The sequence below is a fragment of the Fringilla coelebs genome, assembly GCF_963513975.1.
Source record: "Fringilla coelebs genome assembly, chromosome: 15".
Taxonomy (NCBI): domain Eukaryota; kingdom Metazoa; phylum Chordata; class Aves; order Passeriformes; family Fringillidae; genus Fringilla; species Fringilla coelebs.
In genome coordinates this window covers 3,999,306-4,026,604 of record NC_140041.1, presented here as the reverse complement: position 1 = coordinate 4,026,604, position 27,299 = coordinate 3,999,306, and the positions used below count along the sequence as shown (strand labels likewise).

Here is a 27,299-nt window from a genome sequence, read left to right as displayed (position 1 = left end):
CTGGCCTTGGACTCTTCCAGGGATGGGGCAGCCACAGCTGCTCTGGACAACCTGTGCCACCTTCACAGGGAATTTCTCTAATATCATATTTACCCCTGCCCTGTCATTTAAAACCCTCGTGCCTTGTTCTGTTACAACAGGCCATGGTGAGAAGTCTCCATCCACCAATCTTCCACACCCCCTTCATGCATGGAAAGGCCACACTGGGGTCTCATGGCTGTGCAGGACCTCCAGGGAGAATCTGATTGTCCCATAGCAGTCCCAGTGTTTCATGCAGTCACACTGGTGTCTGATCAAATAGAGAAGCTGGGCCTTGGTACAACACCTCCCTGCCCTGCCACCCCATTGTGGGCCTGACAATTTTCTGGGAACAGTTTTTCTAATAACTCTTGCCAGCAGGTTGCCCAGCAGTGCTGTTTCTCTGTCCTCTATTGCCATGCAGGGGAAGGAAGATGCCTTTCATTTGGGCTGATTCTTGGTTAACAACCAAGAAACATATCCAAGAGGAATCTCTGAAGGAGAGCTTGGCTTGGGTCAGTCCATGTGCGTCCTCTGGCCTCAGGTGTGTTTGCTCACCTCAGAGCATGCGGTGTGTTGGGTGCAGGTCTCCCTGGTTGGGTGCAGTTCTCCCTGGTTGGGTGCAGGTCTCCCTGGTTGAAGCAGACCTTGTGTCTGAGGACATTTGGTCACCACTGATGCCAGTGCTGCAGTGTGCCCATCATCAGCCAGGACACCCTTGGGGCTCTCGGGTCCCCAGGATGTGGTACAATCCCTGCCTGTGGCTCTGCTCTCCTGCAGGATGAGATGCTGGTTGCTTCCTGGGATCCAGCAGGTGCAGAAGGGAGGAGCACCATCTTCCTCTCGTTCCCAGGACGCTCCAATTTGCCCGTTTGTTTGGGTGCTGCATTAACATGGTTTCCTTGATTGTCCTTGCCCTTGAGTGTGCCAATGGCCTGAGAGATCTGGTTCCAGTGCTATAACCATCCAACATGGAAAAGCTCAAGGTAGGGAAAAAGACAGTGAGGGGTGCAGGAGACCTGAGCACCAGAGAAACCAGCGCCTGAGGTGTTCCCTAGGGTGAACCAAAATGGTGGAGCACCTGCCAAGCATCCCAGTCCTGGAGGTGCTGGCAGCAAGTGTCCCCATCCTCTGGCACCCAGTGTCCTGGGCAGCACCCTCCCCTCTGCCAGGGCTCCAGCTCTGTCCTCTTGCTCAGCACCTTCCAGCCTGCTCCCCTGTGCTGCCTGGAGTTGTCCTGGCTCTCTGGTTCCATCCCCAATGCCTCCAGCAGGATCTGGCTTGCAGCAGGGGTCAGTCACCTGCGATGTCTCAGGGAGCAGGAAGCTCTCGGGGTGCACAGCAGTGAGCTCAGCTTGTGGCTGAGCTAGAGAGCAACAGGCTTTGCTCTGTGTTATTCTGGATCTAAAAGGAAAAAAAAAAAAAAAAGGGATTGCTCTTTCCCAGTTCCTGCGTTTCCTGAGAGCAGCCTAGCTCCTAGCTTATCTTCAGACAGCCTCAGGGGTATTCCCTTGGAGTTTGGGAGTTTAATCAGGCATTGCTGGGGCATGTGAACTCTGCGGCGAGTGGCCGTTCCCAGGGAGGGGAGCGCCTCTCGCAGATATTTGGGTTGGCGTGCCTGGGCTGGGGGCTGGGCTGGCTGGGAACGCGCTGCTGCTTTTCCTGGGGATGCCACTGGGGATGGCTGGGGGTGCTGACCTGCCTGCCTGGGAGCATTGCAGGCAGGATGCCGTGGGCAGGGTGGGGTCCCCTGGACATCCCCACAGCGGGGCTGCCTGGGCTTCGCTGTGCTCCTCTGGACCTTTCATCCCCTCAGCCCTGCCTCTGCCACCTGTTTCTTTTCCTTTCAAACCCATGGATTTTCTTTGTAGCATCCTAGGTGAGAGCTTCTGATTATGACCTGGTGCCCTTCTTCTGGCCCCTTTGGCCATAACCCAGCCCTGCTGCTCGGTTTAGTTTGGGTGATTTTGAACTGGGAGGAGAATCAGAATTCCAGTGCAAATGCCTGACGCCGGGCTCTGCTTCACCGGTGGAATCGAGGGCTTTGTTGCTGGCTCTTTTGCAGGCAGTATTTCTTTTTTTGGGGGCTGGATATATTTCTGGCAAGTAAAATGACGGATGCTCTGTTTCGTTTCCAGTGGCAGCGTTTCAGATTCCTTGCTCCAGGGCAGGAGCCGAGCGAACTCCAATTCCAGAGCAGCTCTGGTACCTTGGCAGCTTAAAGGCCACGGGGTTTGCTTGAATGACAAGCGGTGCTGAGCGTGGGGAAAGCTCGAGAGAGGCAGTTTTGTGCTCATGCCTTCCATCTCTTGTAGGAGCGAGATCCCACGGAGTGGGGAGGCATCTTTGTCCTGTCTTCCTGCTCTGCAGGCAAGCTGGGAGGTGGTGGAAAGATGTGGAGAAGGATGGCAAGCCCTGCCTTGAGGGGATACTCCCTGCATCGCTGCTGGGGAGATGGGGAGAAGCAAAGTCTTGAGGCATTTCTGTGTCTTCTCCCTAGAAACATCCTCTTGGTTGCTCTTACCGCAGCTCTGCCTCCCCTTGTACCTGTCTCAGCAGGATAGAATCACAGAAACATGGGATGGTTTGGGTTGGAAAGGATGTTAAAGCTCATCTCATTCCAGACCTCTGCCATGGGCAGGGACACCTTCTGCGATCCTGGGTTTCTCCAAACCCCATCCAACCTGGCCTCAGACATTTCCAGGATGGGGAAGCCACAGCTGCTCTGGGTGACCTGTTCCAGTGTCTCACTAGTGCCTCTGTAGTGATCCAGGTGCAGATCTCAGGCGCTGCCTGAGCTGCACCCTGCAATGCTGGTGAGCTCCAAGCTACCAGGGAGGACGGGACCTGCCATCAGGGCTGGGATGCTGTTAGGGTGCTGCAGTGCTGAGGGTGAGGCGTGAAGGATGGGAGTTCACAGTCCAGGGGGTCAGGGCAGGCTGGGGATGTCTTCCTGAAGCTACCCAACTTTTTTTGGCTTGTCTGCATGGACCTGAGACTCATGTGGATCTATGGGCAGGGTTTGCTCATCCCTCAGAGAACACCCCTCCACTTGTTTTGGTGACAGAGAGAACCCTGACTGCTGCCTGCCTCCCAAAACTTGTACCCCAAAACCTCTCCAGCCTCTCTGGCCCACTGGGCTTACTGGAAGCAACTCCCCTGGGCACCACTGGGGATGGGATGGTGCCAGCCCTGTCACTGTGGTGAGTTTTGGCTGTGCTCAGCAAGGCTGTGCGGCTGGGAAGAGACCGACTCGGACTCCCTGAGGGCTGTGGGGTGCCTCACTGCCCCCTCCCAAAGCTGAGCTGGTCTTCCCCCCGCCAAGCCCTGGCCAAGCAGCCTTCCTCCCCTTTCTCTTCTTCCTCCTATTTCCCTCCTGCCAGCGAGGCCAAGCAAAACGCGGTGCTGACCAAAAATAACAACCGCCGGCAGATCCAGACAATGGATAAACCCCCGGTGAGGGCGAGGGCGACCCGAATCCTCCCAGAGGAAGACGGGATTATTGCCGTCCTCTCAGACATCTGTCAATGGCTGCCGTCTGCGGACCCGCTGTCCGACGGGGCCGTCGCCTTCCTGCTGGGAAAAGTGGCTCTTCCAAAGCGGCTGCCCTCAGGAGCAGGGATGGTGGGCTTTTGGCATCTCATCAGTGAGCACCATAAGGTTCCCACCACCCATTAATGGCCAAACTCACATGCACTGAGCTGACAGTGGTGACAGTGGTGACAATGACACAGGTGCTGGCGTGGATGCACCCACCCATCCCAGTGCCAGCACTCCTGGGATCTGGAGCAGCTTCTCTGCCACCATGGAGCTGCCTGGTGGGATGTGGAGGGATGAGGTTTTGAGAGAGCTGGGAGCACAAGGGGACCTCTCCAGGCTGGAGCTGTTCTTGAGGATGGCACTGATGGATTTGGGTGCTGCCGGAGGTGGCACTTGTGGTGGCACTAACGGATTTAGGCACAATTGAGGGTGAGAGTTGGAGGTGGCATGAATAGATTTGGGCACCATTGGAGGTGGCAAAAAAGAACATTATTGGAACACCATTGAAGGTGGCACTGCTAGCTTTGGGGCTCTTTGCCATCCAGTATTCCCATGTGACTGTGCCTACAACTTCTCCCCTGGTTTTTAATTACCTTGCCTTCACTCTGCCCATGCCAAGGGTCTCTCTGTGACCTGGTTGTCGGTCAGACCCCAAGTAATTGACACTGTAATCGCCCCATCTGTTAGCAGAGCGATTCACACATCTTAGCTTGGCCTAGGCAGGCACATGTGGGTCTCCCCAGGGCAAAGCCACCTTCAGCCCCCCGGTTCTTTGGGGGTCCTGCTGGGATACCCGTTGTTGTTGGCATCTGCCATCGGGCAGCGCCTGCCCCTGCCCACCTGTCCCCCATGCCCTGGGGTCATTCTGCCTGAACCTCTCGGCCCTGAATCACCTTGGGGACCTCACTCAGTGGACAGAACATGGGGAACTAGTTGGGCCAAAGAGTCCCTCCAGGAAGGTCTGGAGGGGATTAGCAGAGGACAGGGGGTGTTCTGCTGGGCTGGGATTGCTGGCGCATCTCCGGGGCGATGCCGAGCCGGGGGGAGTGGGCGAGCGGCAGAGCCGTGCCACGGCGCGTGAATGTCAGATGCTGCTTGGCTGCGAGCTGGGCTCGTGCGAGAGCAGATCTGTTCAATCCCATTTGGAGAGGGGGGAGAGGCGGGGGGGGCTCTTCCCCAGGCTCAATCTGGTAGGTTTTAGTTACAGTCGTTTTAGGATTTGGGCAGCGAATTGGTGCAGCTTTGGCACAGGGGGGGATGGATGAGCACCGAGGCTGCCAAGCCTCCCTCATCCCCCGGAATTGGGGAGGGGGGGACCACGCAGGTGGGTGCAGCCCCCGGGCTGAGCAGCGTGGCCATCACCCGGCTCTCTGGGCAGCAGCTGGGCGAGCGGGGGAGGGGAGGAGGTGCCTGGCGCTGTCCGCAGGGCACCCGCAGCCCTGCAATGCTCGGGTGGACGCTTCAAATCGCGTTATCTCCATAACCGCCCGGCTCTGGCCGCTCCGAGTGGCAGCGGAGATAAGTGGATTTCTAGGGAGCGCCTGGTCGTCTGACATTTAAGACTCCTTAATCCGTAACCACCACCCCGCGGAGGCAGGACACAGCCACATTTCCCAGCTGGGGCAGCCCCGGGAGCAGGCCGGTCCCTGCCGTGGGGGCTCCAGCTGTGCCAGGGCACAGGGTGGGGTTCAAGGATATGCACTGAGGCAGTGGTATCCCTGGGCACTTCCTTGTCCTCTCCACGATGATAAGCTCCTTGGAGTCCAGGGCACATTGGTGATAGGTTCTGGGGTGAATCAGGCATCTGGGTGTGGCTGTGCCAGCAGATTGGGATTCCTGCAGCAACCATGGGGCTACATGGAAAAACCCAGCACAGGTGGGAAAATATATGCCCTTGTTGGATCCCTGGGGGAGGGAGCCCACCTGGGGAGGTGGCATCACCTCCTGCCTGCTCAGCAGGATGTGGCATGGCCTCACCATGCTGTCCCTGAGGATGTGTCTGGCAGGATACATCCGGGCCCACCCTGTGTATATGTCCAGAGTTGCTCCTGGGTCACGTCACTGGGGCTGAGTGGCTGCCTGCGAGGAGGAGACGGGTGAAAGCCACTCTGTGCACCATGATGATTTGCCATCTGCTTCCAGGGCAAACTCCAGATGCTGGATTTAATCTTCCATAGCTTTTTTAATTCAGGAGTTGGCTTCTTAACATCCCTCAGTGCCACCTCGGCAGCAGAGACAAGCAGAGTGGCTACCACGACCGGCCCTTCGAAGGATGTTCTGGAGCACAAGAGATGAGCTATGTCCGTGTGAGTTGCCCATCTGGCAATCTGTCAGACCTTGACCTGTCATACCTCAGGCTCTTTAACCCACCCAGGGTGAGCCTGAGCATTCACAGCACTGCCCAAACCTCCCCCAGGCCTTGGTATCCTCTCTTGATGTCTGGAGAAAAGGTGGTGGGTGATGGTAACTTTCATGGTACGTTCAGGAGTGGATCTTCTGGCTGGACCAGTTTTTGGAAGGATGAATGCAGAGAGCAGAGCTTGGGGGCTGTTGGGTTGACAGAAATGATGGCTTGCAAATAACAGGCTTGTCTTTGCCTCAGGCACCTGGTTATCAGGCACCATGGATGGGTGTCCTGTAGGGGTAATCAGCCTTGGGAGATCATGGATTGAATTCTCTCTTGGTTCCCCTGCTGCTGGACATCTGGCTGGTGAGGCTGTGATAAGACATCTCCGCCTGTTTCAGCTGACCTGTGTCACCTGGTGGAGGGAACAGCAGGTTTGACTGTGCTGCAGAAATGGGCACCTGGTTGCTGAATCAGCTGCTGTGGTGCTGGGGTCAGAGCTGCTGTGAACCTTGTTCTGGTGGGGCTTGTTCTCCTGAGCCTTTGACCTGGGTTGTTGCTGGGCCTTCTGGCTTGTGGCAGTGCTACAGGGCCGTGGTGCTGTTCTACCCACCAGGTGTCTCATCCCAGGATGTGTTTCACACACCAGGATGCCTCCAGGGTGTCTTGTCTCCCCATGCATCGCTTCCACCACCTGTGATGCCATGCTCCTGGCCAGCTCAAGGTCCTGTCCACTGCTGGCCAGGGCAGCTGAGGAGCACAGGGACCACCCCCAGCCCCTCTTTGGAGCTGCAAGGGGAAGGGGCCTCCGGTTGCAGTCTCCCTTGACTGACATCCTTCCTGCTATGCCATCAAGAGGGGCACATGCTGGTGGTGGAGACCCTACTTTCGTCGGTCCATGGCACGGCTGAGTCCGTCCATCCATCTGTCCATCCATCAGCAGGGGGTGATGGTGGTGGGGAGGAGGTGGGGGCCATGCCGGGCGGGCGGCCACACGGCGAGGGGGAGGAAGTGGGGACAAAAACGCGGCAGAGGGGACAATTGCAGCCTTTCTCCAGGCTGAAAAGACGCCGGGGTCCCTTCCGTCCTCGTCCTCCGTCTGCTGCGGGCGGACAAAGCCACCGCCCCCAGTGCCCACCCAGCGCCCAGGGATTAGAAAAAAGGCGAATTTTGATTTTCTCCTTTTGTTTCCAGAGCCCGGGAGCAGCTCGGCTTCAGCTTTGCTGCTTTCTTCTTCCTTTACGCTGTGTCTGTGCACGGCTGACCAACCGGCGGCTTTTCTGGGAAGAGGGTGATTTATTTAAAATTAAAGGAAAGCAGAAGTTCTTTCTTGAAGACGAGACTTTTTAGGTCGGCGGGAGCTGATGGCTTTCCAGCCATGCAGCGAAAACACAGGGGAGCCAGCTGGAATTTGCAGCTTGTCATTTTTTAGGAAAAGCGAAGCTCCTCTCCTGCTCCCCTCTGACAGTGAATGGTGCCTGCAACTGAGGGGACTCTCAGCCGGTCTCCCTGGCTGGCAGGGGTTTTTCCGGACCACCAGAGATGATCCTTTTGCAACCTTTATTTATTTTGGCGTTGTCAGGACTATTGCAGAGCAGTCCCCTGTGTGCTGGGGTGCAGGGAGCCCTGGGGCAGAGTGAAGGAGGTGAGGGGTGGTGTGGGGCTGAGAACTGGGGGAAGATCTGGGTAGAGGGGTATCCCATTTTTTCCTCACCAGGGTCATAGAAGACCCCTGCCTTGCCCCATCTGAGCATTCCAGTCTGGTGGGAGGCAGGTCTTCGGGATGACCCATGGAAATCATAGAATCACAAGATGGTTTGGGTTTGAAGTGTCCTTAAAGATCATCTCATTCCACCCCTGCTGTGGGCAGGGACATGTTCCACCAGACCAGGTTACTCCAAACCCTGGACTAACTGGGTAACCCTCCAATCTGCCCTATAACATTTCCAGGGATGGGGCAGCCACAGCTTCTCAGGACAACATGTTCCACACGTGCCGTCCCTCACACTGGGACCCCCTGGCCTTTGGACCCTGGACATGGCAGGGGTTGGTTGCAGGGGAGGAACAGTGCCCTGCAAAGGCTTGGGAACTCCTGGTGGTGGGTTGGGGCCTCCCGACCTTGGTGGTGTCCCCTTGAACCCTGGCGTCCCTCCAGGCTGTTAAGCTGCCCCGTGCAAAGACCCGGCTGAGGGAGCCCATCACGTGCCCCTTAATGCCGCGGCCGGGACTAAGCACCTTCTGACAGGGACCCAGATGACGCTGCCCGGCGCCTTCCCCAAGGGATGGGGGCCGGAAAAGGGGCAGAAACGGGACGGGGGGGCCCTCACCGTCTTTACTCGGGTCAATCATAAAGAAGGGATTAAGATCATTAATTCCTCCCCCCGCTGCAATTAACGACAGGGCCGGGCAGCGGCTGGCGGGGAGCAGTGATATCTGCTGTGCTGGGTGGTCCCGCGGTGTCAGGGTGGGGGACCCCCCCTTTCATGTGAGCTAGCCACGTACCCCCCAGCACCCCGGTGTGGGGTGCCTGGCGAGGACAGCGTGGGGACAGACCCGTCCCAGCTGGCACGGCCGCGGTGTCCGGCGCCTGCTGGCGCGGTGGCCCCGGGGGCTGGAGGGCAGCGCCGGGTGGTTGCAGATGGTGGGAGCTGGCGGAGGCAAAGCGGCGGCCCGGACAATGGCGGGATTGTGCGGTGGCGCCGCTGGCACGGCTCGGCACGGCTCGGCGCCGCACCCCGTGCCAACAGCGGGCACTGCCTTGCGCCGCTGGGGCTGAGCGCGGCCACGGCGCCGTGCCCGGTGTCTCCGTGGGTGCGGGGAGCCGCACCGGGTGGGCGGGGGTGGCCCTGTCCCGCAGCCGCGGGTGCCCGGGGACTGTGCCAGGCTGTGCAGCCATCGCCCCGGTGGGAGGGGGCGGCCAGCGGGAGCTCAGAGCTGCTGGTACCCGATCCGTGTGGCACGGTGGGACTAGCCAGGGAGGCTGGACGGTGTCTGGCTGCAGAAGAAGATGGGAACTGGTGGAAATGGTCACCACGCCGTGGCTTCAGCCGGTGTCCTCTCCACTCTGGCACCGGGAGCCCGCTGTGGGGCCGTGGGGAGACCCATGCGGGCAGGACCCAGCTCTTTGCCGGAGCATCTCCAGCAGTCGAGGCTGGGAACGGCCCGTAGCTCCCCGGTAGCCCCGCGGCACGGTGGTTCCGATGCCCCAGGGCGAGCGGGCAGGGTGGCAATGCCGGCCCGCTCTGGCCGGGCGCTTGGCTCCGTGCACGGCGGGCGGAAGAGGCGCAGGGCCGCAGGAAAGGCGGCCGCGGGCAGGCGTGAGATAACACCACCGAGCGCTTTATCTCACATCCTCCCGTCCGGTGCTTTTCCTGCCGCGCTCCCCGCTCCGGCCCCAGCGCCCGTTGCTGTCGGCACTAAGGTGTGACCCGTCCCAAGGTCTCCAGGGACAGGTCCCCCACCTCCCTGGCAGAGGGGGCTGGTTGGTTCAGCTGCATGGCAGCAGCTCGCCCATCTTCCCAGCACCCCATAATCCCTTTGGGGTGCGCCCCACCTCACGGCTGCCCAGCATCCCCCCGCCTGGCGCGGAGCGGGATGCTGGGGAAGGGCAGCCCGTCCTGCCGCCGCAGCCTCCCTCCCCACGTGGCCTGGCGAGCTCCCGGCTGGAGCCCAAGCCCTGCATCGATCCGCGCTGCATCTTAAATCCCGCAGCAGCTGAAGCAAGCGGTTTTCAGCGCCAGGGCGGGGGGGTTTCTCCGTGGGCGAGCCGGCTCTGGCACCGGAGTGAGACACCGGGGCTGCTTCCACAGCCGGTACCACGGCAGTTGGCACAAGGACCTTGCCCCCATCAGCGTTTTAAGGGCGATGCCCGAGCTCTGTCCGTGGGAAAGGGTCCTCCTGGGTTATTGTGGGGTTCCTGTGGTTGCACCGGAGAAGGGGATCCGAAGGGTGATGGATGAGCAGGAGTGGGGTGTGGGGGTGCAGGATGCCCCTTGCTCTGCTGCATCACCCCTACACAGGAGTGAGGGTCTCAGCAGAGCTCTCCAGACGTGGCCACATCCCCGTCTGGGCCCTGGAGAGGAAGGTGCTGGGATAGCCAGGATGAAGGGGTGGGGTGGGCGAGGGGCCTCCTCCCAGTGCCACCCTCCCCCAACTGCCGCCGGGGTGGGGACGTGGGTTCCTGCTCCATTAAGCCCTGCAGCTTTTCTCCTCTAAAGCCTGATTACTTGGCGGTGCCTGTGTGCGTGCGTGCTCGGGAGGGAGGAGGAGGAGGAATTTCACAACAACAAGTGTTTGCAGCCACACTGGACCCAGCTGCCCCGGAGTCGCCCCAGGGACAACAGCATAGCATCCGCTCCAGGAAGGCTCTTGCTGTCACTGCTGAGCCCATGGTGCTGCTGGAGCAGCTGGGCATGTGTGCTGGGCATGCTGGGGCATGGCAGGAGGTCAGCACTGGGGCTTGGAGGTGGATGCTGTGGCTCCCTATGGGGTTGAAGGTGGGCACTGCACCTCCTGATGAGGCTCGGAAGTGGATGCTGCAGCTCCCTGTTTGGTTTGGAGATGGACACTGCAGCCCTTGGTGGGGTTAGGAGGTGGATACCACGGCTGTCCACGGGATTTGGAAGTGGTCATTGCAGCTCTTATGGGAATTTGGAGTTGAACCATGGATGCCCATGGGATTTGGAAGTGGATGCTGGAAGTGACTCAGAATTGGATGGTGCAGCTCCCTATGGGATTTGGGGTGAACACTGCAGCTGTTGGTGGGATTTGGAGGAGGATGCTGTGGATCCCTGAGGCACTTGAAGGTGGACATTGCCATTCTCCATGTGGCTTCCTTCCCCTGCCCAGTGCTGGCTCAGGGACAATGGTCCAGGAGGAGAAAGAGGAGGAGGAGGAAACAGGGTGCAGTCTAGCCTGAGCTGGGTGAGCAGCGTCCCTGGGACTGTGGGAGCTGGGCCGTTGCCTCCATGGCACTTGGCCTGGGGGACAAGGGTGGCTGCAGGATGGGAACCAGGCACCCCTTGCATGAGCTCCAGCTCCTGGCCTGGGAGCATCGCGCTGGCGCCTGCGGTCCCATCCGGTGTGGGGCCGCACGCCGCTGGAGCGGAGCGGGAGATGAGCCCCGTGACTTCCCTGGGGCTGCTGTCCCTGGGGGAGGAGAGCTGGGCACAGAGAGCCTTTAAGTATCAGAGTGCCATTGCTACCAGGCCAGGACTTCCCCTGTGACCCCCCACTTGTGTCTGGATGGCGACCCTTTTAGAGAGCAGCGGAACGGATCTCCACTGAGGTCCGTTCCCTGGAGTTCCTTTGTTCGCGGCGCTGAGATTTTCATGGCAGGGGGAGGAAGAGCCGCTTTGAAAAGCCTCTTGGCTCTTGCCAGCGCTAACTCTCTTTTCTTTTCTCCTTCCAGAGCCGCGTGGTGTGTCCCAGAGCCGCAGAGTATGTCTGTGCACTGAGAGCACCCTGAGTCCTCCGCAGCCAGCGCGGGAGGAGACGCCCCGTTGATGCGCGGCCCCGTCTGAGCGTCCCCGGTGGCTGGCGGGCCAGTGCTACCAGAAGGGCTTTGGGGGTCTTTCACTTTGGCATTAGGGTGGGTTTTTGGGTTTTTTGCTGGGTTGTTTTTTTTTATTTTATTTTTTGGCTTTTTTTTTTTTTTTTTTTTTTTTTTTTTTAATTTTGGGGTTGGTTTGGTTGTTGTGCTCCGGGCACCATGTCAAATTCGGGCTCCCATCAAGACACTGGGAACAAGCCAGAGACGGAAAAAAATAACCAAGATGACTCTCAACCCCCTGTCAACTCCGAGAGGAGGAACAAAAGTGGAATAATAAGTGAACCTTTGAACAAAAGTCTTAAGAAGTCCCGTCCACTCTCCCACTATTCCACCTTTGGTAGCAGCAGCTCGGTAAGCGAACATTCAGAGAAAGGCAACCCCTTAGCTAATGGCAACGATGCGACTGTGGATAAAAGTCATTCTACCTCAAAGCACAAAAACATCTCTAGTATGCTGAGCAAATTAGACCGGATGTCGGAGCTCTCCTCAGAAGGACAGACCGCCCTCCAACAGTTTGCTCAGTCGACAGAAATGCTCAAAAGAGTGGTACAGGAGCATCTTCCTCTAACAAGCGAGCACGGGACTGGTATCTCTGACATGGAGGCAGTCTCAGCTGCAGAGACAATGAACGGCCCCTCTGATTTTCCTTACCTGGGGGCTTTTCCCATCAACCCAGGCCTTTTCATTATGACCCCTGCCGGCGTGTTTCTGGCAGAGAGCGCGCTCCATATGGCTGGCTTGGCAGAGTATCCCATGCAGAATGAGTTGGCATCTGCCATCAATTCGGGGAAAAAGAAACGGAAAAGATGCGGCATGTGCCCGCCCTGCCGAAGACGGATAAACTGCGAGCAGTGCAGCAGTTGTAGGAATCGCAAAACTGGCCACCAGATTTGCAAATTCCGAAAATGTGAAGAACTCAAAAAGAAGCCTTCTGCAGCACTGGAGGTAACCGGCCCCTCTCAGGCACCCTAACCCCTCCTCGGGCTGCGCTCCTGGGTTTGGATCTTGCCCTAGATAATAAAACACCTGGTACTTCTTACTTTTTTTTATTTTTCCCTTTTCCATTAACAGCTCTCACCCTGAGATGTGTGCTCTGCCCGTGCCCCCAGTCCCCACCCCCTGCTACGTACTGGGGTTGATTGATGTGGGGAGGAGGGCTGGGGTCTCTCCCTGGGCATGCTGGACTTTGCTCTCCCCTTTGCAAGCACAGGCAGCAGCAGGACTCTGCTGGGGTTTTGGTGACAGCATCCCCTGTCTTCAGTGGGTGGCAGCTCCCTGAGCTGGGGAGCAACATCTAACCCCTGATGAGGGGGATGACTTTTTGGGGCAGACCTCGGGGTAATTGGTGATGATGAAACCTGTGGCCAGAGTTCAGCTGAAGCCCAACCCCTCAGCTCACTCTACTCTGAGCAGGAGCATGACGATCCCTGGTTTTGGGAGCAAACTGCTGCAGTGTGCACTGGGTACCATCCCCAGTGGAGTGGCTCTGCTGGGTCCCCCTGGGCCAGCATGAGTCCATAAGGCAGGAGCTGGATTTCCTGTGGCAGCAGTGCTGCAGTCCCCGCTGGCAGTGCTCCTGTTTCAGCACCCAGCAGAGCCAGGCACATCCCTACTCCTGCTGGGGATGCCCAGGTGCCCTGGTGTGGGCCAGCTGCTCAGACTGTCACTGCCCACCATGGCCTGCTTGTGGATGTCCTTGGCTTTGGAGGAGAGCCATTGGGTTGAGGTGCCACCTTGCCAAATCCACTGGGGAGGTGTGACATTCATGTGGGGACTACAGGGGAAGTCTGGTGACATGGGTTGTGTGGGCCTGAAACTCATTAGGGGCTGTGGGCAGCTGCTGGTGGCGTGGCATGGCTGGGGGCTGGGTGCCAGCAGGGCAGGGGTGCCCCATGCAGACACTGCTCTGGCAGAGCCTCCCTCTTCCTGCACACCCAGGTGTTGTGCTGAAGCCAGGTTTAATTTTTCTGTGAGCTGACCCTACTCTCAGCCATGCTGGTGTGCTTCCTCCTTCCGGTGAGCATATCCCCATGGAGACGCAGATAGGCTAAAAAGTCACCTGGACATAGCTGGATCGTGCATCCTGGCACAAGGGCTTTGCCCATCCTCTGGTGGTCCCCATGCAACCAAAGCCTACCGTTCCCTTAGCCACGTTCTACGTTTTTCAATTAGCATCAGCTCTGAATGAATACTGAAGGGGAAAAAAAATCTATTTGGGCGGTGGGGATGAGGAGAGGGGGACTGTGTCTTTCAAAAACCGCTGTATTGCTAAATTATATTCTTGTTCTAATTTGCTGAGTCAGTGATCTGGAAAAAGGGAGAAAGGGAAAAAAAAAGTTCATTTCTTCCAAAGAGTCCTAAAGCGGGTCAATAGACTCGGAGCTCGCAGCAGCCGGAGGAGTCGCTCCCTTCTCCCAGCACCGGGTCTGGGGGTGATAAATAGCACCAGGAACCATGGAACAGTCACCCCTGTGATGGGTTTCTCCATCTCATGACTGGCTGGGAAATTGAGGCCACTGAAATAGGGTTCTGCATCTGGCAGAGCTGAGCCCCACCGGAGATGAGCCCCATCCCCCTGGGCATGACCAGGTGTGTTGAGGCTCTAGAGAGATGCCACCATGCAGGTGGGATGGATGGATGGATGGATGGATGGATGTCTGGGCAGGTGTGGGTCACTCCAGGGCGTCACCATCCCCTTTTCATGACAGACCATCCCCTCCCTCAGAACATCCACTTGCACTGTGTGTTGACCTTGGTAAGACTGTGGCAGGGACAGGGACACCATGACCCCGGCCGATGTGCCAGGTCACCTGGGTCAAAGCTGGGTTTTGAATCTAATCTGTCAACCAGCCTTGCTCATACATGGGGCTAACTGTAGGGCAACCACCAGCACCTATGCTGTGCTGGAGATCTGTCTGGAGGGGGCCAGGATGCAGAGTTCCATGGACTGCTGGTGCTGGTGGGGTGCCACACACTGCTGTACTGGACACTGGGACAGAAGGGGCCATTCAGTGGCCCTTCATATGGGGCTGAATCATTCACAAGGCTTTGTGAAGCAGTGTCCCTGTCTGTGGGGGGCAGTGCCATTGCCCCCCCAGAGGAAGGACTGTGACTCTGTCCTGCCACCCCTGTGCAACCAGAGGAATGTCCTCAGAGAGCCCAGACAGGGGCTGCAGCTACGATTAAACATTGATCTAAAATCAAGCAGTAAAAAAAAATAGATTTAAACCTTTATGGTGGCGTAAAAAAACGGGCTAAATCCCTCAGTGGCTGTTAAGCTTTATCTGCACATCTACAGAGCCTGAAGAGCCGGTCACTGCTGGTGTCCTACTGTGCTGGGGCTGCCTGGGGCTCTGAGACCAGCCAGGCTGGGTGCTGGGAGCAGGCAGCAGCACGTCCCTGCCCTGACCAGGCTCCTCTGGGCTCTGCCAGCCCTAGCAACCCTGGCTGATGCTTTGGGGGCTGCTGGCCAGCCCTGCACAGGTCACCCTGGCCTTGTCTGCAGAGCTGGAGGTCACATGAAGGCCACAAATAGTTGGGATTTGACTCATCAGAGCTGTTCTCCACCCAGAGAAGCTGTGCTGAAGAGCTTTGGTGCTCCTGATAGAGCCAGTGAGGGTCACTGTCACCCTCACATCAGCCTCACTGAGGGACTCTGGCTATCAAGGACAAGGGGTGAGCGTTTTAAACTGAAAGGGGAAAGATTTAGGTTGGACATAAGGTAGAGATGTTAATGATGAGGGTTTGAGGCCCTGGCACAGGGTGCCCAGAGAAGCTGTGGCTGCCCCATCCCTGGAAGTGTTCAAGGCCAGGCTGGATGGGGCCTGAAGCAATCTGGTCTGGTGGAAGGTCTGACCATGGCAGGGGGGGGAATGAGATGATCTTTAAGTCTCCTCTAAACCATTCTGTGTGTCTCTGATTGTGGGGATGAGGGGGATCTCTCCTGGGTATCCACATTAGAGCTGGTTGTCCATCTTCATTTAATAATAAAGGAGCAGAGTTATTTATCAGACATGTCCTTCCAGACCCATGAGGGCACCCCCCTCTCTCCCCTCTTCCTCTCCACTGGGATGATGGAGGGTAGGTGGCCCTTGCTGGAGAGTCCACCCTGCTCTGCCCTGCCTGTTCTGCATTCAGTGGCAAGGGTGGGATCCAGTGTGGTCAGGGTAGAGTGCCACAGCCCTGTGCAGAGCTGGGCACAGGCACTTGTGCCTTCCCAGGTGTCAGATTATGTGTTATAGGCACCTTGGGGAAGGGGTGATGCCTGTGACAGCCCCAGCTCAATTTGCTCCACAACATGGGAGTGGGAGCAGGTGGGCTCTGTCAGCAGCCTGCTGGGCACCAGCAGCTCCTGCCCATTCTGGCCTCCAAGCCCCTGCCCTTGCCCAAGCCCCGTGTTTGGGTTGTGCCTATGGAAGGGGACACCCTCCTTGCAGGGATGGGGTGATGCTGCTCAGGTGTTTCATTGATTGGTGTCTTGATCCAAGAGAAGGACCCAGTGAGATCTGGCTGACTCCTGTTTGGAATTAAGGATCAAAATGTGCCTGGTTTGACTCTTAGGATGCTACATGAGGTGTCCCAGCTCTGCACATGGGCTCAGTATTGTGCCCCTGCTTGCCCCATGGCGGCCAGTATGCTGGCCCACGCATGTCATTGCAGCCTGTGGCTTTTTTCCCATCGGTGTCCTTTGCCTGTTTGGAGATGAGGAACCTGAAAGGTCCTCTCAGGTGATTGTGTGGTGATCCTGTGGTGATTGTATGTCTGGCTGGCACAGTTCAGCCTTGTTTGGAGCTGTTGGCACTGAGAGACGTTGTGGTCCTTGCATACTCCACCCATGTTCTCATGGACATTGCACAGGCTTTCCATCTCCTCCAGATGGATAATGTCCCTGGTTCTCCTTCCAGAGGACCACAGTGCTACTGGAGCTTGGCCCCACACCATCTTTCCTGGAGGTGGCTCCTAAGAGATCTTGTCTGTTGTTGGGCCCTTTGTTGACCCTGTGTGGGGTTGAGCCTGGTGGGACTCATCCCTCTTCCCTGTGAGGGGCTGAGGTACCTGGTGGTGCCTGGGGCTGCTGTCTTGGGGTCAAGGATGTTCCTTGAGGCTGAGTATGTCCCATGTCCTCAGCAGCTCCTGCTCTGGTGTCCCCAGGCCCATTCAGCTCCTACTCCCTACCTTTATTTCCATCCAAATGCACTCCTAAACTCATTTGGTGCCTGGGCTCCTGTCCTCTGGGTGTCTGTCCCTCCATGGCAGGGGGCTGGCAGTGAGGGGACTGTGCTGGGCTGTGCCAGGCCATGCTGACTGTCCACGGCCCAGCCACTGTGCTCACTGCTGGCCGGAGGGGAAGCCAGGGGCTGTGCCATTGTGCCAGCTGTAGCACGGGGACACGGGGACATGGGGACACGGGGACACAGGCATGTGGGAGCAATGGCCGAGCTGCTGTGCTGGTGCATGGCCACGGAGGCGTCTGGCAGCAGGGGGACCCCAGTCTCCCTCCTGCTGGCATTGTGGGTTGGAAATCTTGGGATATAGAGCAGCATCCAAGAGTGCTGAGCCTGGGCTGGATCCCTCCCAAGGCTGGGGACTGGGGTGCCAGGGTGGGGGTGAGGGGTGGCTGCTCAGCAGGGACCTGTGCTGGACCCGACTTAATGCCTTGTCCCTTCTTCTTCTGTCCCCCTCCCTGTCTCTCTTCCTTTCCAGAAGGTGATGCTTCCTACAGGAGCCGCGTTCAGATGGTTCCAGTAGGAACGGGAATCCCAAAGCTCCGTCATCCAAGTGCAATGTCACTGCTTGCTTGTGTTGTCTCAGGCAAGGGATTTTTGGCTGAAATGAATGGATGCACCTGTGTCTCTTTAGAACCAAAAATATTTTCTCGCAAATCTCATTCCTGTTTTTATAATTTTTTTCTTTTTTTTCCTTTTTTTTTTTTTGCGTTCGTTTTAACATCTTCGAGTCCTAGTCAGACATTTAACTGCTTTTCAAATAAAAAACAAAAAAATAATTAAAAGAAAAAAACAATGGATCTGTAAAGTACCAAGACTTAATAGACAGAGTATGGACAATCAGTTTCTTTCTGTGTTTTGGTGTTGATGTTGTTTATGTGTGAAAGATGCAGTACTTGTGTAGGGAATGTAAATTTACAGTAACCTTTTAAAATCTAGTTACTAATAAGCACTACTGTAATTTAGCACAGTTGTTTAATTGCACCCTCATTTATACTTTTTATTTGATTCTTTCCCATCATACAATAGAGTGGATAGTTTCTAGAATGCCTCAACTTCATGTTTATAAATGAGAATATGTTTAAAGCGATGTAGTATCCCTTCTCCTCGCCATTCACCTCTGGAAGTTTAACCCACAAGAGGGTCGGTATAAAAGGTGGAAGAAAACAATTGCTACACAACTGGCGGAATTCAAAAAAAGGAAAAAAAAGAGTAAAAAAAAGGCAAAAAAAAGAGTCGTTGTTAGTTTATTAATATAGAACAAGAAATGCTGCGTACAGAAAATCCTCCTAATTGCAACGGTTTACTCCTAGAAGTAATTTTTGTAAACTTACAGAAGTTAAAATCAAAATAAAACAAATATTGCAGGACCTGTGCTGAAGCAGTTACGCAAAGTGATATTTCTCTTCTGTTCACCCCCAGTCTCTCCAGCTCTCTCTCCATCATTAAATTGAAATGCTGTTTGTAATGTTTTAGCGATCCAGGCTGTTTTTGTGAATAAAATGAATGCATGTTTTGTGTCATGATTTCCAGCTTGGTTATTTCTCTCCCACCCCTCTGTCCAGCCCTCCAGGCCCCTCCAGCAGGGGTGGTGGCCCACGTGCTGTGGTCCTGCTGGCTGTGGGGACCTCGCCAGTGATGATGCCAGAGCGTGGTGGGACAGTGTGATGAGCTGAGCTGGAGTCGCCCTGGCTGCTAAATCCCCACGGTTAATCCTGGCAGTGCCTGGGCTAAGCCAGCCTTGGCTCCTCCCGGGGATATTTCCTTGACCTGCCTGGAGTTTTACCCAGCACTGTCAGCACCATTTGTTTTGGTGAAATAATATTAAAGTGCCAGGAAGAACTGCTGTGAGGCTTGTGTTGCTGGGACAAGTCTGAAATGAGCTCCCAAAGGTGAGTGGGCTCTGGGATGGCTTTCCAGCCTGGCCTCAGCAGGAACTGTCTGGGGTGGAGGCGATGTTGGATGGGCTGGTCATGGACAAGTGCTGCCAGTGCTTGGGTGCTGTGTTGGGAATCATGCCAGGCAGGTGAGCTGGGAACCTCCTACCAGTCCCCTGGAGGTTCTCCAGGGCCCTCCCAGCCTGGCAAGAGGAAGATCCGGCTGGAGCCGGCAGTGCTGGCTCTGCCTTGCCGGGAGGAGGGAGTGAGAGCCTTTGTCCCCAGCTCCAGCCAGCATTTGGGCCAGCATCTGCTGGCCAGATGTGCACCCGCAGGAGGGGGGTGATGGCGGTGCGTGGGCTCTGTCCCTGCCCGGCAGCGACCTGCTGGCATGGAGCAGAAAGTCCTTGGGGAAAGCTGCCCCAAATGCCCTCTCCAGCAGCATTTCCCCCACTGCTCCTGTGGCTCGGGTTTGGAGGGTTTGGAGCCCAGGCACCCTGGTTACAGCAGTGCTGAACCCTAGGCTGAGTGTGGGAATGACTGCAGCACATGGTGACAGTGATGGAGCTGGGCCAGTGTGGTGAGTGACACAGTCGAGGCCTGCAGGGACAGACAGACAGATCCTGGTCATGCCCCAGCAGGGCTCTGGTGCATGGCTCTGCTCCGACCAGGGTGGCACTGGCAAGGGGCTGCTGGGAGCTGGTTCCCAAGCTGTGCTGCTTGAACAGCCGAAAGCACTTAGCAAGAATGTGGTGGGGGTGTGCTGGGAAAAAGGAGTCTGGCTGCTTTCTTTATGACTGTGGCTAAGGGCTGGGGCTGTGTGAAGGCACAGTCCTGGCACCTGGAGGGAGCCAGCCCCTATCCCATGCTGGGAGAGTGTACTGGGGAGCAGCACACAGAGGCCCCTCCCCAGCCCTGATCCCCTGGGGAACTGCAAGGGGGGTGCTGCTTCATCCCACCCACAGCTGGGGCTGGGGACTGCGGGGAATGTCACCCTGCTCTGGCTGTGTCACCCACTACAGGGCTGTGCTTGGTGCTGTTGTTGACAGGGAGCAGTGCTTGGGGAAATGCCATCATGGCACAGCAAACCCCACTGTGCCAGGCTGGCAGGGCACTGGCAGGGACCACGGGCGTTAGCAGGGGACATGGGCACTGGCAGGGGAGGAGAATGACAGCAGGGATATGGAGCTGCCAGGGAGGACATGGATATTAGCAGGTGACAAAGGGAGCAGGGCTTCTCCATGCAGGTAAACAGCTTAGGGAGAAAAGAATCAGATGTGGGATTCAAACCTTGCCTGTGAGTGGGATGGGGAGGTGGGGAGGTGGGATGTGGGGTGCTGGGTGCCCTCCACCTCACTTGCAGTTCACCCTCGGGCTGGGCTCCATCCCTGCCTCCCAGGTGAGCGTGTGGGAGGGTGGCCCTGTGCTGGCCTGGAGCCTTGCCTAACGAGCAGGACCTCAGGCATCCCTGCAGGGTGAACCCATCCCTTGTCCCTGCTCACCCTCTGTCAGGCACAGCCCTGTGCTGGGCTGTCCCCACAACTGCTGCTGGGGAAGTGGCACCCAGGGCTGCTGTCCCCAGGGTACCTGCTGGCAGCCAGGTGACACAGGGCACTCGGGATGATGATAACGAGCTCGGCACGGCGCTGAGGGACAACCCTGGGCGCTACCACGAGGGCTGGCCTCGAGTCTCTCCTAATTAACATCCTCATTAAACAGAGTTAGCAGAAGGGCAACCAAACCTGCCTGTGGCCCTAGGGCGTGCTGTCACAGAGGGCACAGCCGTGTCCCCAACCCCGCTTGGCCTTGGTGGCGTGGGAAGGTGCCAGCAAGTGCTGCTAGGTGAGGCCAGACCCTGGTGCGGGGCTGATCCAGCAGTGATGTTTTCCATGTGGAGTGGCCTGGCTTGGAGAGGATGGATTCTGGGGTGAGCTGCAGCAAAAGCTGGAACCCTCACAGTGGTGCCAGAGACATGTCCTGTCACAGGGGCACCCCAGCACTTTGTGGGGTGCCGGGCTTGGCTGCAGGGTGTCCCCACTCCGTGTTCCCCATGCCTGTCGCTGGTGGCCGCCTCGTCCCGCCGTCCCCCGGGCTGCAATTAGCAGCTGACCCCGGGCTGACCTGCCCCCCCGGCGTGGGGATGGGGCAGGATGCAGGAAACGCCGGACAAAATGTGCTTCAGCTGAGCCGGATGGCGGGCTCACCGCCGGCCAGGCGTGACCTCCCGGCTGGCAGCCGCTGCCACTGCGGGGACGCCGGGGGGACGGGACACCGAGGGGACAGTGCTAGGCAGGGGAGGCGGCAGCACCTCGGTGGTGAGGTGGGAACCTCCATGAGCACCCAATTGTGGTTGCTGGGAGGGGAGCCAGTTCACACCCACCACTCCAGCAGGAGGTTGGGATGGTGGGATCTGCTCAGCTTTCCTCGGTAGGGGCATATCACAGTTCAGGGGGCTGTGGGGACAAGCCAGCCCTGGTGCCAGGTGTTAGAGCCATCCAGCATGTCCAACACGGCCGGGCCATCATTGGGTGATGACAACACAGCCGGTGCTGGGCTGAGCTGACACCAGCTTGGTTGGAGTTTTGGCAGCCCCACAGCAGCCGGATGGGACCAGTGCAGATGTCCTGGGGGTCCCCAGGCATGGGCAGCTTGGGGGATGCTCACTGCCACACATCTGGCTTGGCTCAGGCTGGAGCTGGGGCTGCTGGGACAGCTCAGTTGGGACCATTAATTGAAATAAGCCTCCCAAGTTCTGCTCCCCAGCAGCTGGCCAGGTGACCTTCCTTGTGTCACACACATCATGGCAGCTTTCCAGGCCCATTTCCAGCCTTGGCTGAAGTTCTTCCAAAAGGTTGTGGAGTTTTTGAATTCAGGCTAAGGATGCCTCGTTTTTTGCATGTTCTCCACATGGAGTAAGCTCTGTGTTGGCTTCTTCCTCACAAACATTGCCTGCTGGGGTGTGGGACAGGGGAGGAGGGTCTGCTGTGTTTTCTCTGAAGCAGAGCAAGACTGAAAAGGGCTTTTCTCAGGGGACAGGAGCCGTGGGAGATCCTTTATCCATGATAAAGGCTTGACATCCATATCACTTCACCTCTGGGAATTCCAGGATTCCTGGCCAACCCCCACACACTGAGATCTCCCCACACCTGAGCTGGGGCAGGGGGATGTTTACCCAGCAGCATCTTTGGAAAGGACTCATAGGTGGAAGCTGACACCCATTCCTGCATCCTGCCAGCCCACCCTGGGATGAGCTGTGTCCCCAGCAAGGCAAAGCTGCAGCTCCAGCTGGCCAAGGGCCCTGGCTGGCCGCCCTGCTGCGGCTCTGCAGGAGGCTGGGGATGTCACTGCAACCATCACAGGGTGGTTTCTGCACAGAAACTGCCTGAGGTCCTCCCACCCTGGGGACCAGAGCACCACCAGGCCTGGTATCCTGCCTACAGCTCCATGGTGCTGCCTCCATGTCTTGGTTTGGGGTCTCAAGTACTTCCCCCTACACCCCACAAGGTAGGTGACTGCTTGGGGTGTGCTGGCTGTGCTTGTGTGAAGGAGGACACCTCTTCCGTCGTCAGCTCCTTCAGCCCCAGCAGAGAACCTCAACACCCAGCAGCCCTGGGCTGCGGGCAGTAAGGACCTTAGAGCCTGGTTGAGCCATGGTGTCAAAAATAGGTTAGAAACTGTTGTAAAATAGTTGATAATTGTTAAGCATTGTTAGTTTGGTTACAGTAAAAGGGGTTAAAAGGGTAGTCTTAAGAAATTACACCTTGGTAAAGTGCACCACTCCCCAAGTGAAATAAGCCAGCCTGGACAGAAATGTGATGGGCCAATCAAGTGCCTAAAACCTTCATGCAAATGAAGGATCCCAACAGAAACCAATCCAAAGGGACAAAAAACAGGATAAAAAGGGGCATCTGACCCAGGGAAGCTGTGCCACTCCACCTGAAACATCAGGGCCATCGCTGCTGAGCACCCCCAGCACCAGCGCTGCTCCATCCTCGAGGGAACGCTCCTGCTTGGCCCGCGGGCTCCCTGCTTTAGGTCTTTCTTTTATTGTAATAAATGCTGAAATCACTTTTTTTTTGTACTGGGAGTCTGGTCTCATTTGAACAATGGTATTCCTCTTTTTAATCACGATCAATGCCTGATTATTCCTGAGGAGCACGTCGGCGCTCCCCATCCCTGCTGCTCTCCCAGGCAGCCCCGCTCACTGCAAAGCCCACGCCAAGCCACGGCTACTCCCGCTTAAGCGGTACTGGCTGCGGTGCCAAGGCCAGCTTCAACACTGCGTCAAGATGTTTTAAGGGCAGAGCAGTCAGGATTTGTGAGAAATAGGTCGGCCTGTGACAGCAGGAGGAGGCTACTCAGTGCAAGACGCGGTGTTATCGGGCAGGGAGGCAGCGGCTGGCGCCGCGCGAGCCTTCAGCCCTTGGGTGACGATGGGTGGATGACAGTGGCTGAGCAGGGGCTTAGCAGAGGTGACAGGTGCCACCAGCCCGAGCTGGGGGTTTGCAGCCTGCAGCTGGCCTTGCTTCTGGCCAGTCCTTGGTGCTGACAGCCCTAGTGAAGCATCAGTCTGGGCAATTGTGTCTCCCCACACCAAAATGCTGGGGGTGGATGTAGTGCTGGTGGAGGTGTCCAGGAGGTACCATGGGCACTGGGGACACAGCACCAGGCTGCCTTGTCCTTGTCCCTCAGCCAGTCCTGCAGCCCTCCCCTGCACCTCTAACCCAGGGCTGGAGGATGAGATGCCTGTGGGGAAGGAGGGATGCCTTGCCCTCTCCTGCCTTGCCTCTGAGCCCCCTGTGCTGGCTTCTCCTGCAGCTGGCTTTTTCTGCAGCTGGCTTCTCCTGCAGGCCCTGTCCCTGAGCCCAAACAAGCCTGGGCCAGGCCTGTAAGGGATGGAGGAGCTGCTGGTCTGTGTCTTCTTGGCAAACCCATGAGCCAATAAGTGATTAGGGCAGGTTCCACTAAACCCAGGATGGGTGCAGGAACAGGGCAAGCATGGATGAGACCTCCCAAATCATTAAAATGCTCCATCTGGTCCTGTCTGCTTTCTGGCTTTGCCTGTTCTCCTACTTCTGGTTGAGGAGGAGAGGTGACCAGGGTGTTTCACAAGGCCCCCTCCAGTCACAAGGATTCCCTGTGGACAGGGAAACAGCAGGAGAACCTTCCCCCCTCATCCCTGCACTTGCCAGATCACAGCAACCTCTTCCCACCCCTGGGTTTCTCCCTCTCCTCACGTGCCCTTGCCACTGAGGTGTCACTCTCTTGTCTTGGGTGGCTTGGCAGTGGGCAGGGGGTGATGCCAGCACCCACGTGCCTTCCATCCTGGCAGGTTGGGACTGCAGCAGAGTCAGCTAAGCCCAGTTCAGGGAGCCAAGGTCCTCCATCAGTGCATCCTGCTTGACCTTACAGTCATTAATTCCTGCATTTCACCTCACATGCTGCCCTGTGCTTTCTGAGGCTCCACCTGCTCTGGGCAGCGATGCCTCCAGCAGTGGTACAGCCATGACCTGCCCACCTCCAGCAGAGCTCATTTTCCAGCTCTGGGATTGCACCAGGCAGGACACTGATGTCCGTGAAGATCTTGCAAGTCCTGCACCTCTCCCTGGCAGAGCTGGACCCCAGCAGTGAGCAGGAGTGTTTGGCACAGCTCAGCACCTCCCAGCTGTGCTCTGTCCCCTCTGGGTGACATGTGCTGGTGGCATCACTACCACTGACTCCTTCCACCTTGCCATCGTGGGCACACCTAATGCCAGGTGACCTGAGCACCAGCCAGCTGGGAGATGCTGCCCCAGCAAGGCTCTGACCCCCAGAGAAGAAGACACCCTTCTCCCCTCTCCTGATTTATTTTGGTGCTGAAGCGGGGGGGGGGTGAAACCAGCCTGGGGCACATCTCACTTGTGTTCTCCCCACTGCCTGCAGTGAGGGACGGGGTGCAGGCCCTGGGCTCACAGTGAGGGACGGGGTGCAGGCCCTGGGCTGGCACTGAGGGACGGGGTGCAGGCCCTGGGCTCACAGTGAGGGACGGGGTGCAGGCCCTGGGCTGGCACTGAGGGACGGGGTGCAGGCCCTGGGCTCACACTGAGGGTTGGGGTGCAGACCCTGGGCTCACACAGAGGGACGGGGTGCAGGCCCTGGGCTCACACTGAGGGACGGGGTGCAGGCCCTGGGCTCACACTGAGGGACGGGGTGCAGGCCCTGGGCTGGCACAGAGGGACGGGGTGCAGGCCCTGGGCTCACACTGAGGGACGGGGTGCAGGCCCTGGGCTCACACTGAGGGTTGGGGTGCAGGCCCTGGGCTGGCACAGAGAGACGGGGTGCAGGCCCTGGGCTCACACAGAGGGACGGGGTGCAGGCCCTGGGCTCACACTGAGGGATGGGGTGCAGGCCCTGGGCTCTCAATGAGGGACAGGGTGCAGGCCCTTGGCTGGCACTGAGGGATTGGGCGCAGGCCCTGGGCTCACACTGAGGGACGGGGTGCAGGCCCTGGGCTCACACTGAGGGATGGGGTGCAGGCCCTGGGCTCACACTGAGGGATGGGGTGCAGGCCCTGGGCTCATGCAGGCCCTGTGCTCACACTGAGGGACGGGGTGCAGACCCTGGGCTCACACTGAGGGTTGGGGTGCAGGCCCTGGGCTCATGCAGGCCCTGGGCTCACAGTGAGAGATGGGGTGCAGGCCCTGGGCTCACACTGAGGGTTGGGGTGCAGGCCCTGGGCTCACACTGAGGGTTGGGGTGCAGGCCCTGGGCTCATGCAGGCCCTGGGCTCACACTGAGCTCCAGCTCTTGCCTCTCTGCTGGCCTGGGAGGGCTCCCACCACAGCATGGTTCGCTGCCTTGCCGTGAGTCCTGACATTTCTGCATTGAGACAGCCTCAGGGGGAGGCATAAACTGGCTTTGCTGCAAGTGTGTGTGTGTGATGGGGGCTCCCTGCCCCCCATGGAGTATCTGAGCTGGCTGGTGGCCCTGTCACCTCTGCTGGGGCAGGGTTTGGCTGTGGTGCCTTCCAGGATAAGCAGAAGTGTGGCAGAGGGTGAGGCTGCAGGGCAGCTGAGGAGGCAGAGCCACTCCTGAGAGCTCAGGGCCGATCCTGGGGAAAGGGGCCAGAGCAGGGCAAGACATGAGTGTATGAGGAGTGCGCAGGGAAAGAGAGAACACTCTTCCTTTAGGCAGAGAACAAGAGAAAAGGGCAGGAGAAGAGGCAGGAAATGGGGGTAGGAAAGGGACACAGCGGAGATGGGAATCCTTGGAGAAAACACAATCTGTTGGGTGGGGGAATGGTGGGGGCCTGGGTGCTCCCACATCCTATCAGTCCCCCATGAGATGGGCCATCAGGGACCCACATTTAAGCCCCAAATGGCAAGATGGGCAACGAGTCAGAGCTGGGCCTCCAGAGAGAGCAGTGCCAAGGGCTGCAGGACGCCCACAGGCATCCCAGTGATGGTGCTGGCCTGCTCCCATCCTAGGGACACTCTGCACCCCGGGGCACCCCCCCCAGCAGGGTGCAGAGCTGCCACCTCTGCCCCCACAGCTCCATTTTCTTCCGTCTCCAGACAGAGTGACCGCTTATCCGCTTGGGTTTCACGCTGTGTGCTCAGCCCCGCGCTCACCCCGCGGCTGGACACGGGCAGGAAGAGGAATGCGACCAGGCAGGTTTGTGCAAACACAGGCACTGCGTGGTCCCCCTCGGTCTTTAGTCTGGTAAGCAAAATCAGCATCTAATCCAGATCAAACAGGACTTTAGCTCCTGTCAAAGGACTGATCCCCTATTCTGCCCAGGCTGTGGTATTTAAAGGGACACGGCCAGGTTAAGTATAGCTGGAAACAAAGGGTTTGTGAAAATCGTCATAATAAAAATAACAACAACAAAAGCTGGGAAAGATTAGTGGGAAGAGAGACTATAATGAAATATAACTGCCAAAGAAAACTGTGGTTAATGGAGACATCTCCCTAGAGCATTTGAAACCCCAGGTAGTGGAGGAGGAAAGAGATAAGTGAAACCACTCAGAAACCAGCAGCAAAACAAACCAGGCTGTTCCTGGATCAAGTCAAGACTCTCCTCTCCTCTCCTCTCCTCTCCTCTCCTCTCCTCTCCTCTCCTCTCCTCTCCTCTCCTCTCCTCTCCTCTCCTCTCCTCTCCTCTCCTCTCCTCTCCTCTCCTCTCCTCTCCTCTCCTCTCCTCTCCTCTCCTCTCCTCTCCTCTCCTCTCCTCTCCTCTCCTCTCCTCTCCTCTCCTCTCCTCTCCTCTCCTCTCCTCTCCTCTCCTCTCCTCTCCTCTCCTCTCCTCTCCTCTCCTCTCCTCTCCTCTCCTCTCCTCTCCTCTCCTCTCCTCTCCTCTCCTCTCCTCTCCTCTCCTCTCCTCTCCTCTCCTCTCCTCTCCTCTCCTCTCCTCTCCTCTCCTCTCCTCTCCTCTCCTCTCCTCTCCTCTCCTCTCCTCTCCTCTCCTCTCCTCTCCTCTCCTCTCCTCTCCTCTCCTCTCCTCTCCTCTCCTCTCCTCTCCTCTCCTCTCCTCTCCTCTCCTCTCCTCTCCTCTCCTCTCCTCTCCTCTCCTCTCCTCTCCTCTCCTCTCCTCTCCTCTCCTCTCCTCTCCTCTCCTCTCCTCTCCTCTCCTCTCCTCTCCTCTCCTCTCCTCTCCTCTCCTCTCCTCTCCTCTCCTCTCCTCTCCTCTCCTCTCCTCTCCTCTCCTCTCCTCTCCTCTCCTCTCCTCTCCTCTCCTCTCCTCTCCTCTCCTCTCCTCTCCTCTC

At 57.7% G+C, this 27,299-nt stretch overlaps 1 protein-coding gene across 2 annotated transcripts in view; it reads left to right on the top strand.

The window, feature by feature from the left end:
- The window catches only part of CXXC5 (CXXC finger protein 5), a 35,910-nt gene extending 17,796 nt beyond the window's left edge, over positions 1 to 18,114 (top strand). The window contains exons 2-3 of one of the 2 annotated variants that reach the window (XM_084215913.1): positions 11,313 to 12,398; positions 17,160 to 18,114. In XM_084215913.1, coding sequence (XP_084072039.1) covers positions 11,613 to 12,398; positions 17,160 to 17,201 — 828 coding nt within the window. In that variant the 5' untranslated portion in view covers positions 11,313 to 11,612 and the 3' untranslated portion in view covers positions 17,202 to 18,114. Of the gene's footprint in view, positions 1 to 11,312; positions 12,399 to 17,156 lie in introns of both variants that reach the window. The other variant, XM_084215912.1, reaches the window with a different exon arrangement.
- The last annotated feature ends 9,185 nt before the right edge of the window (positions 18,115 to 27,299 follow it).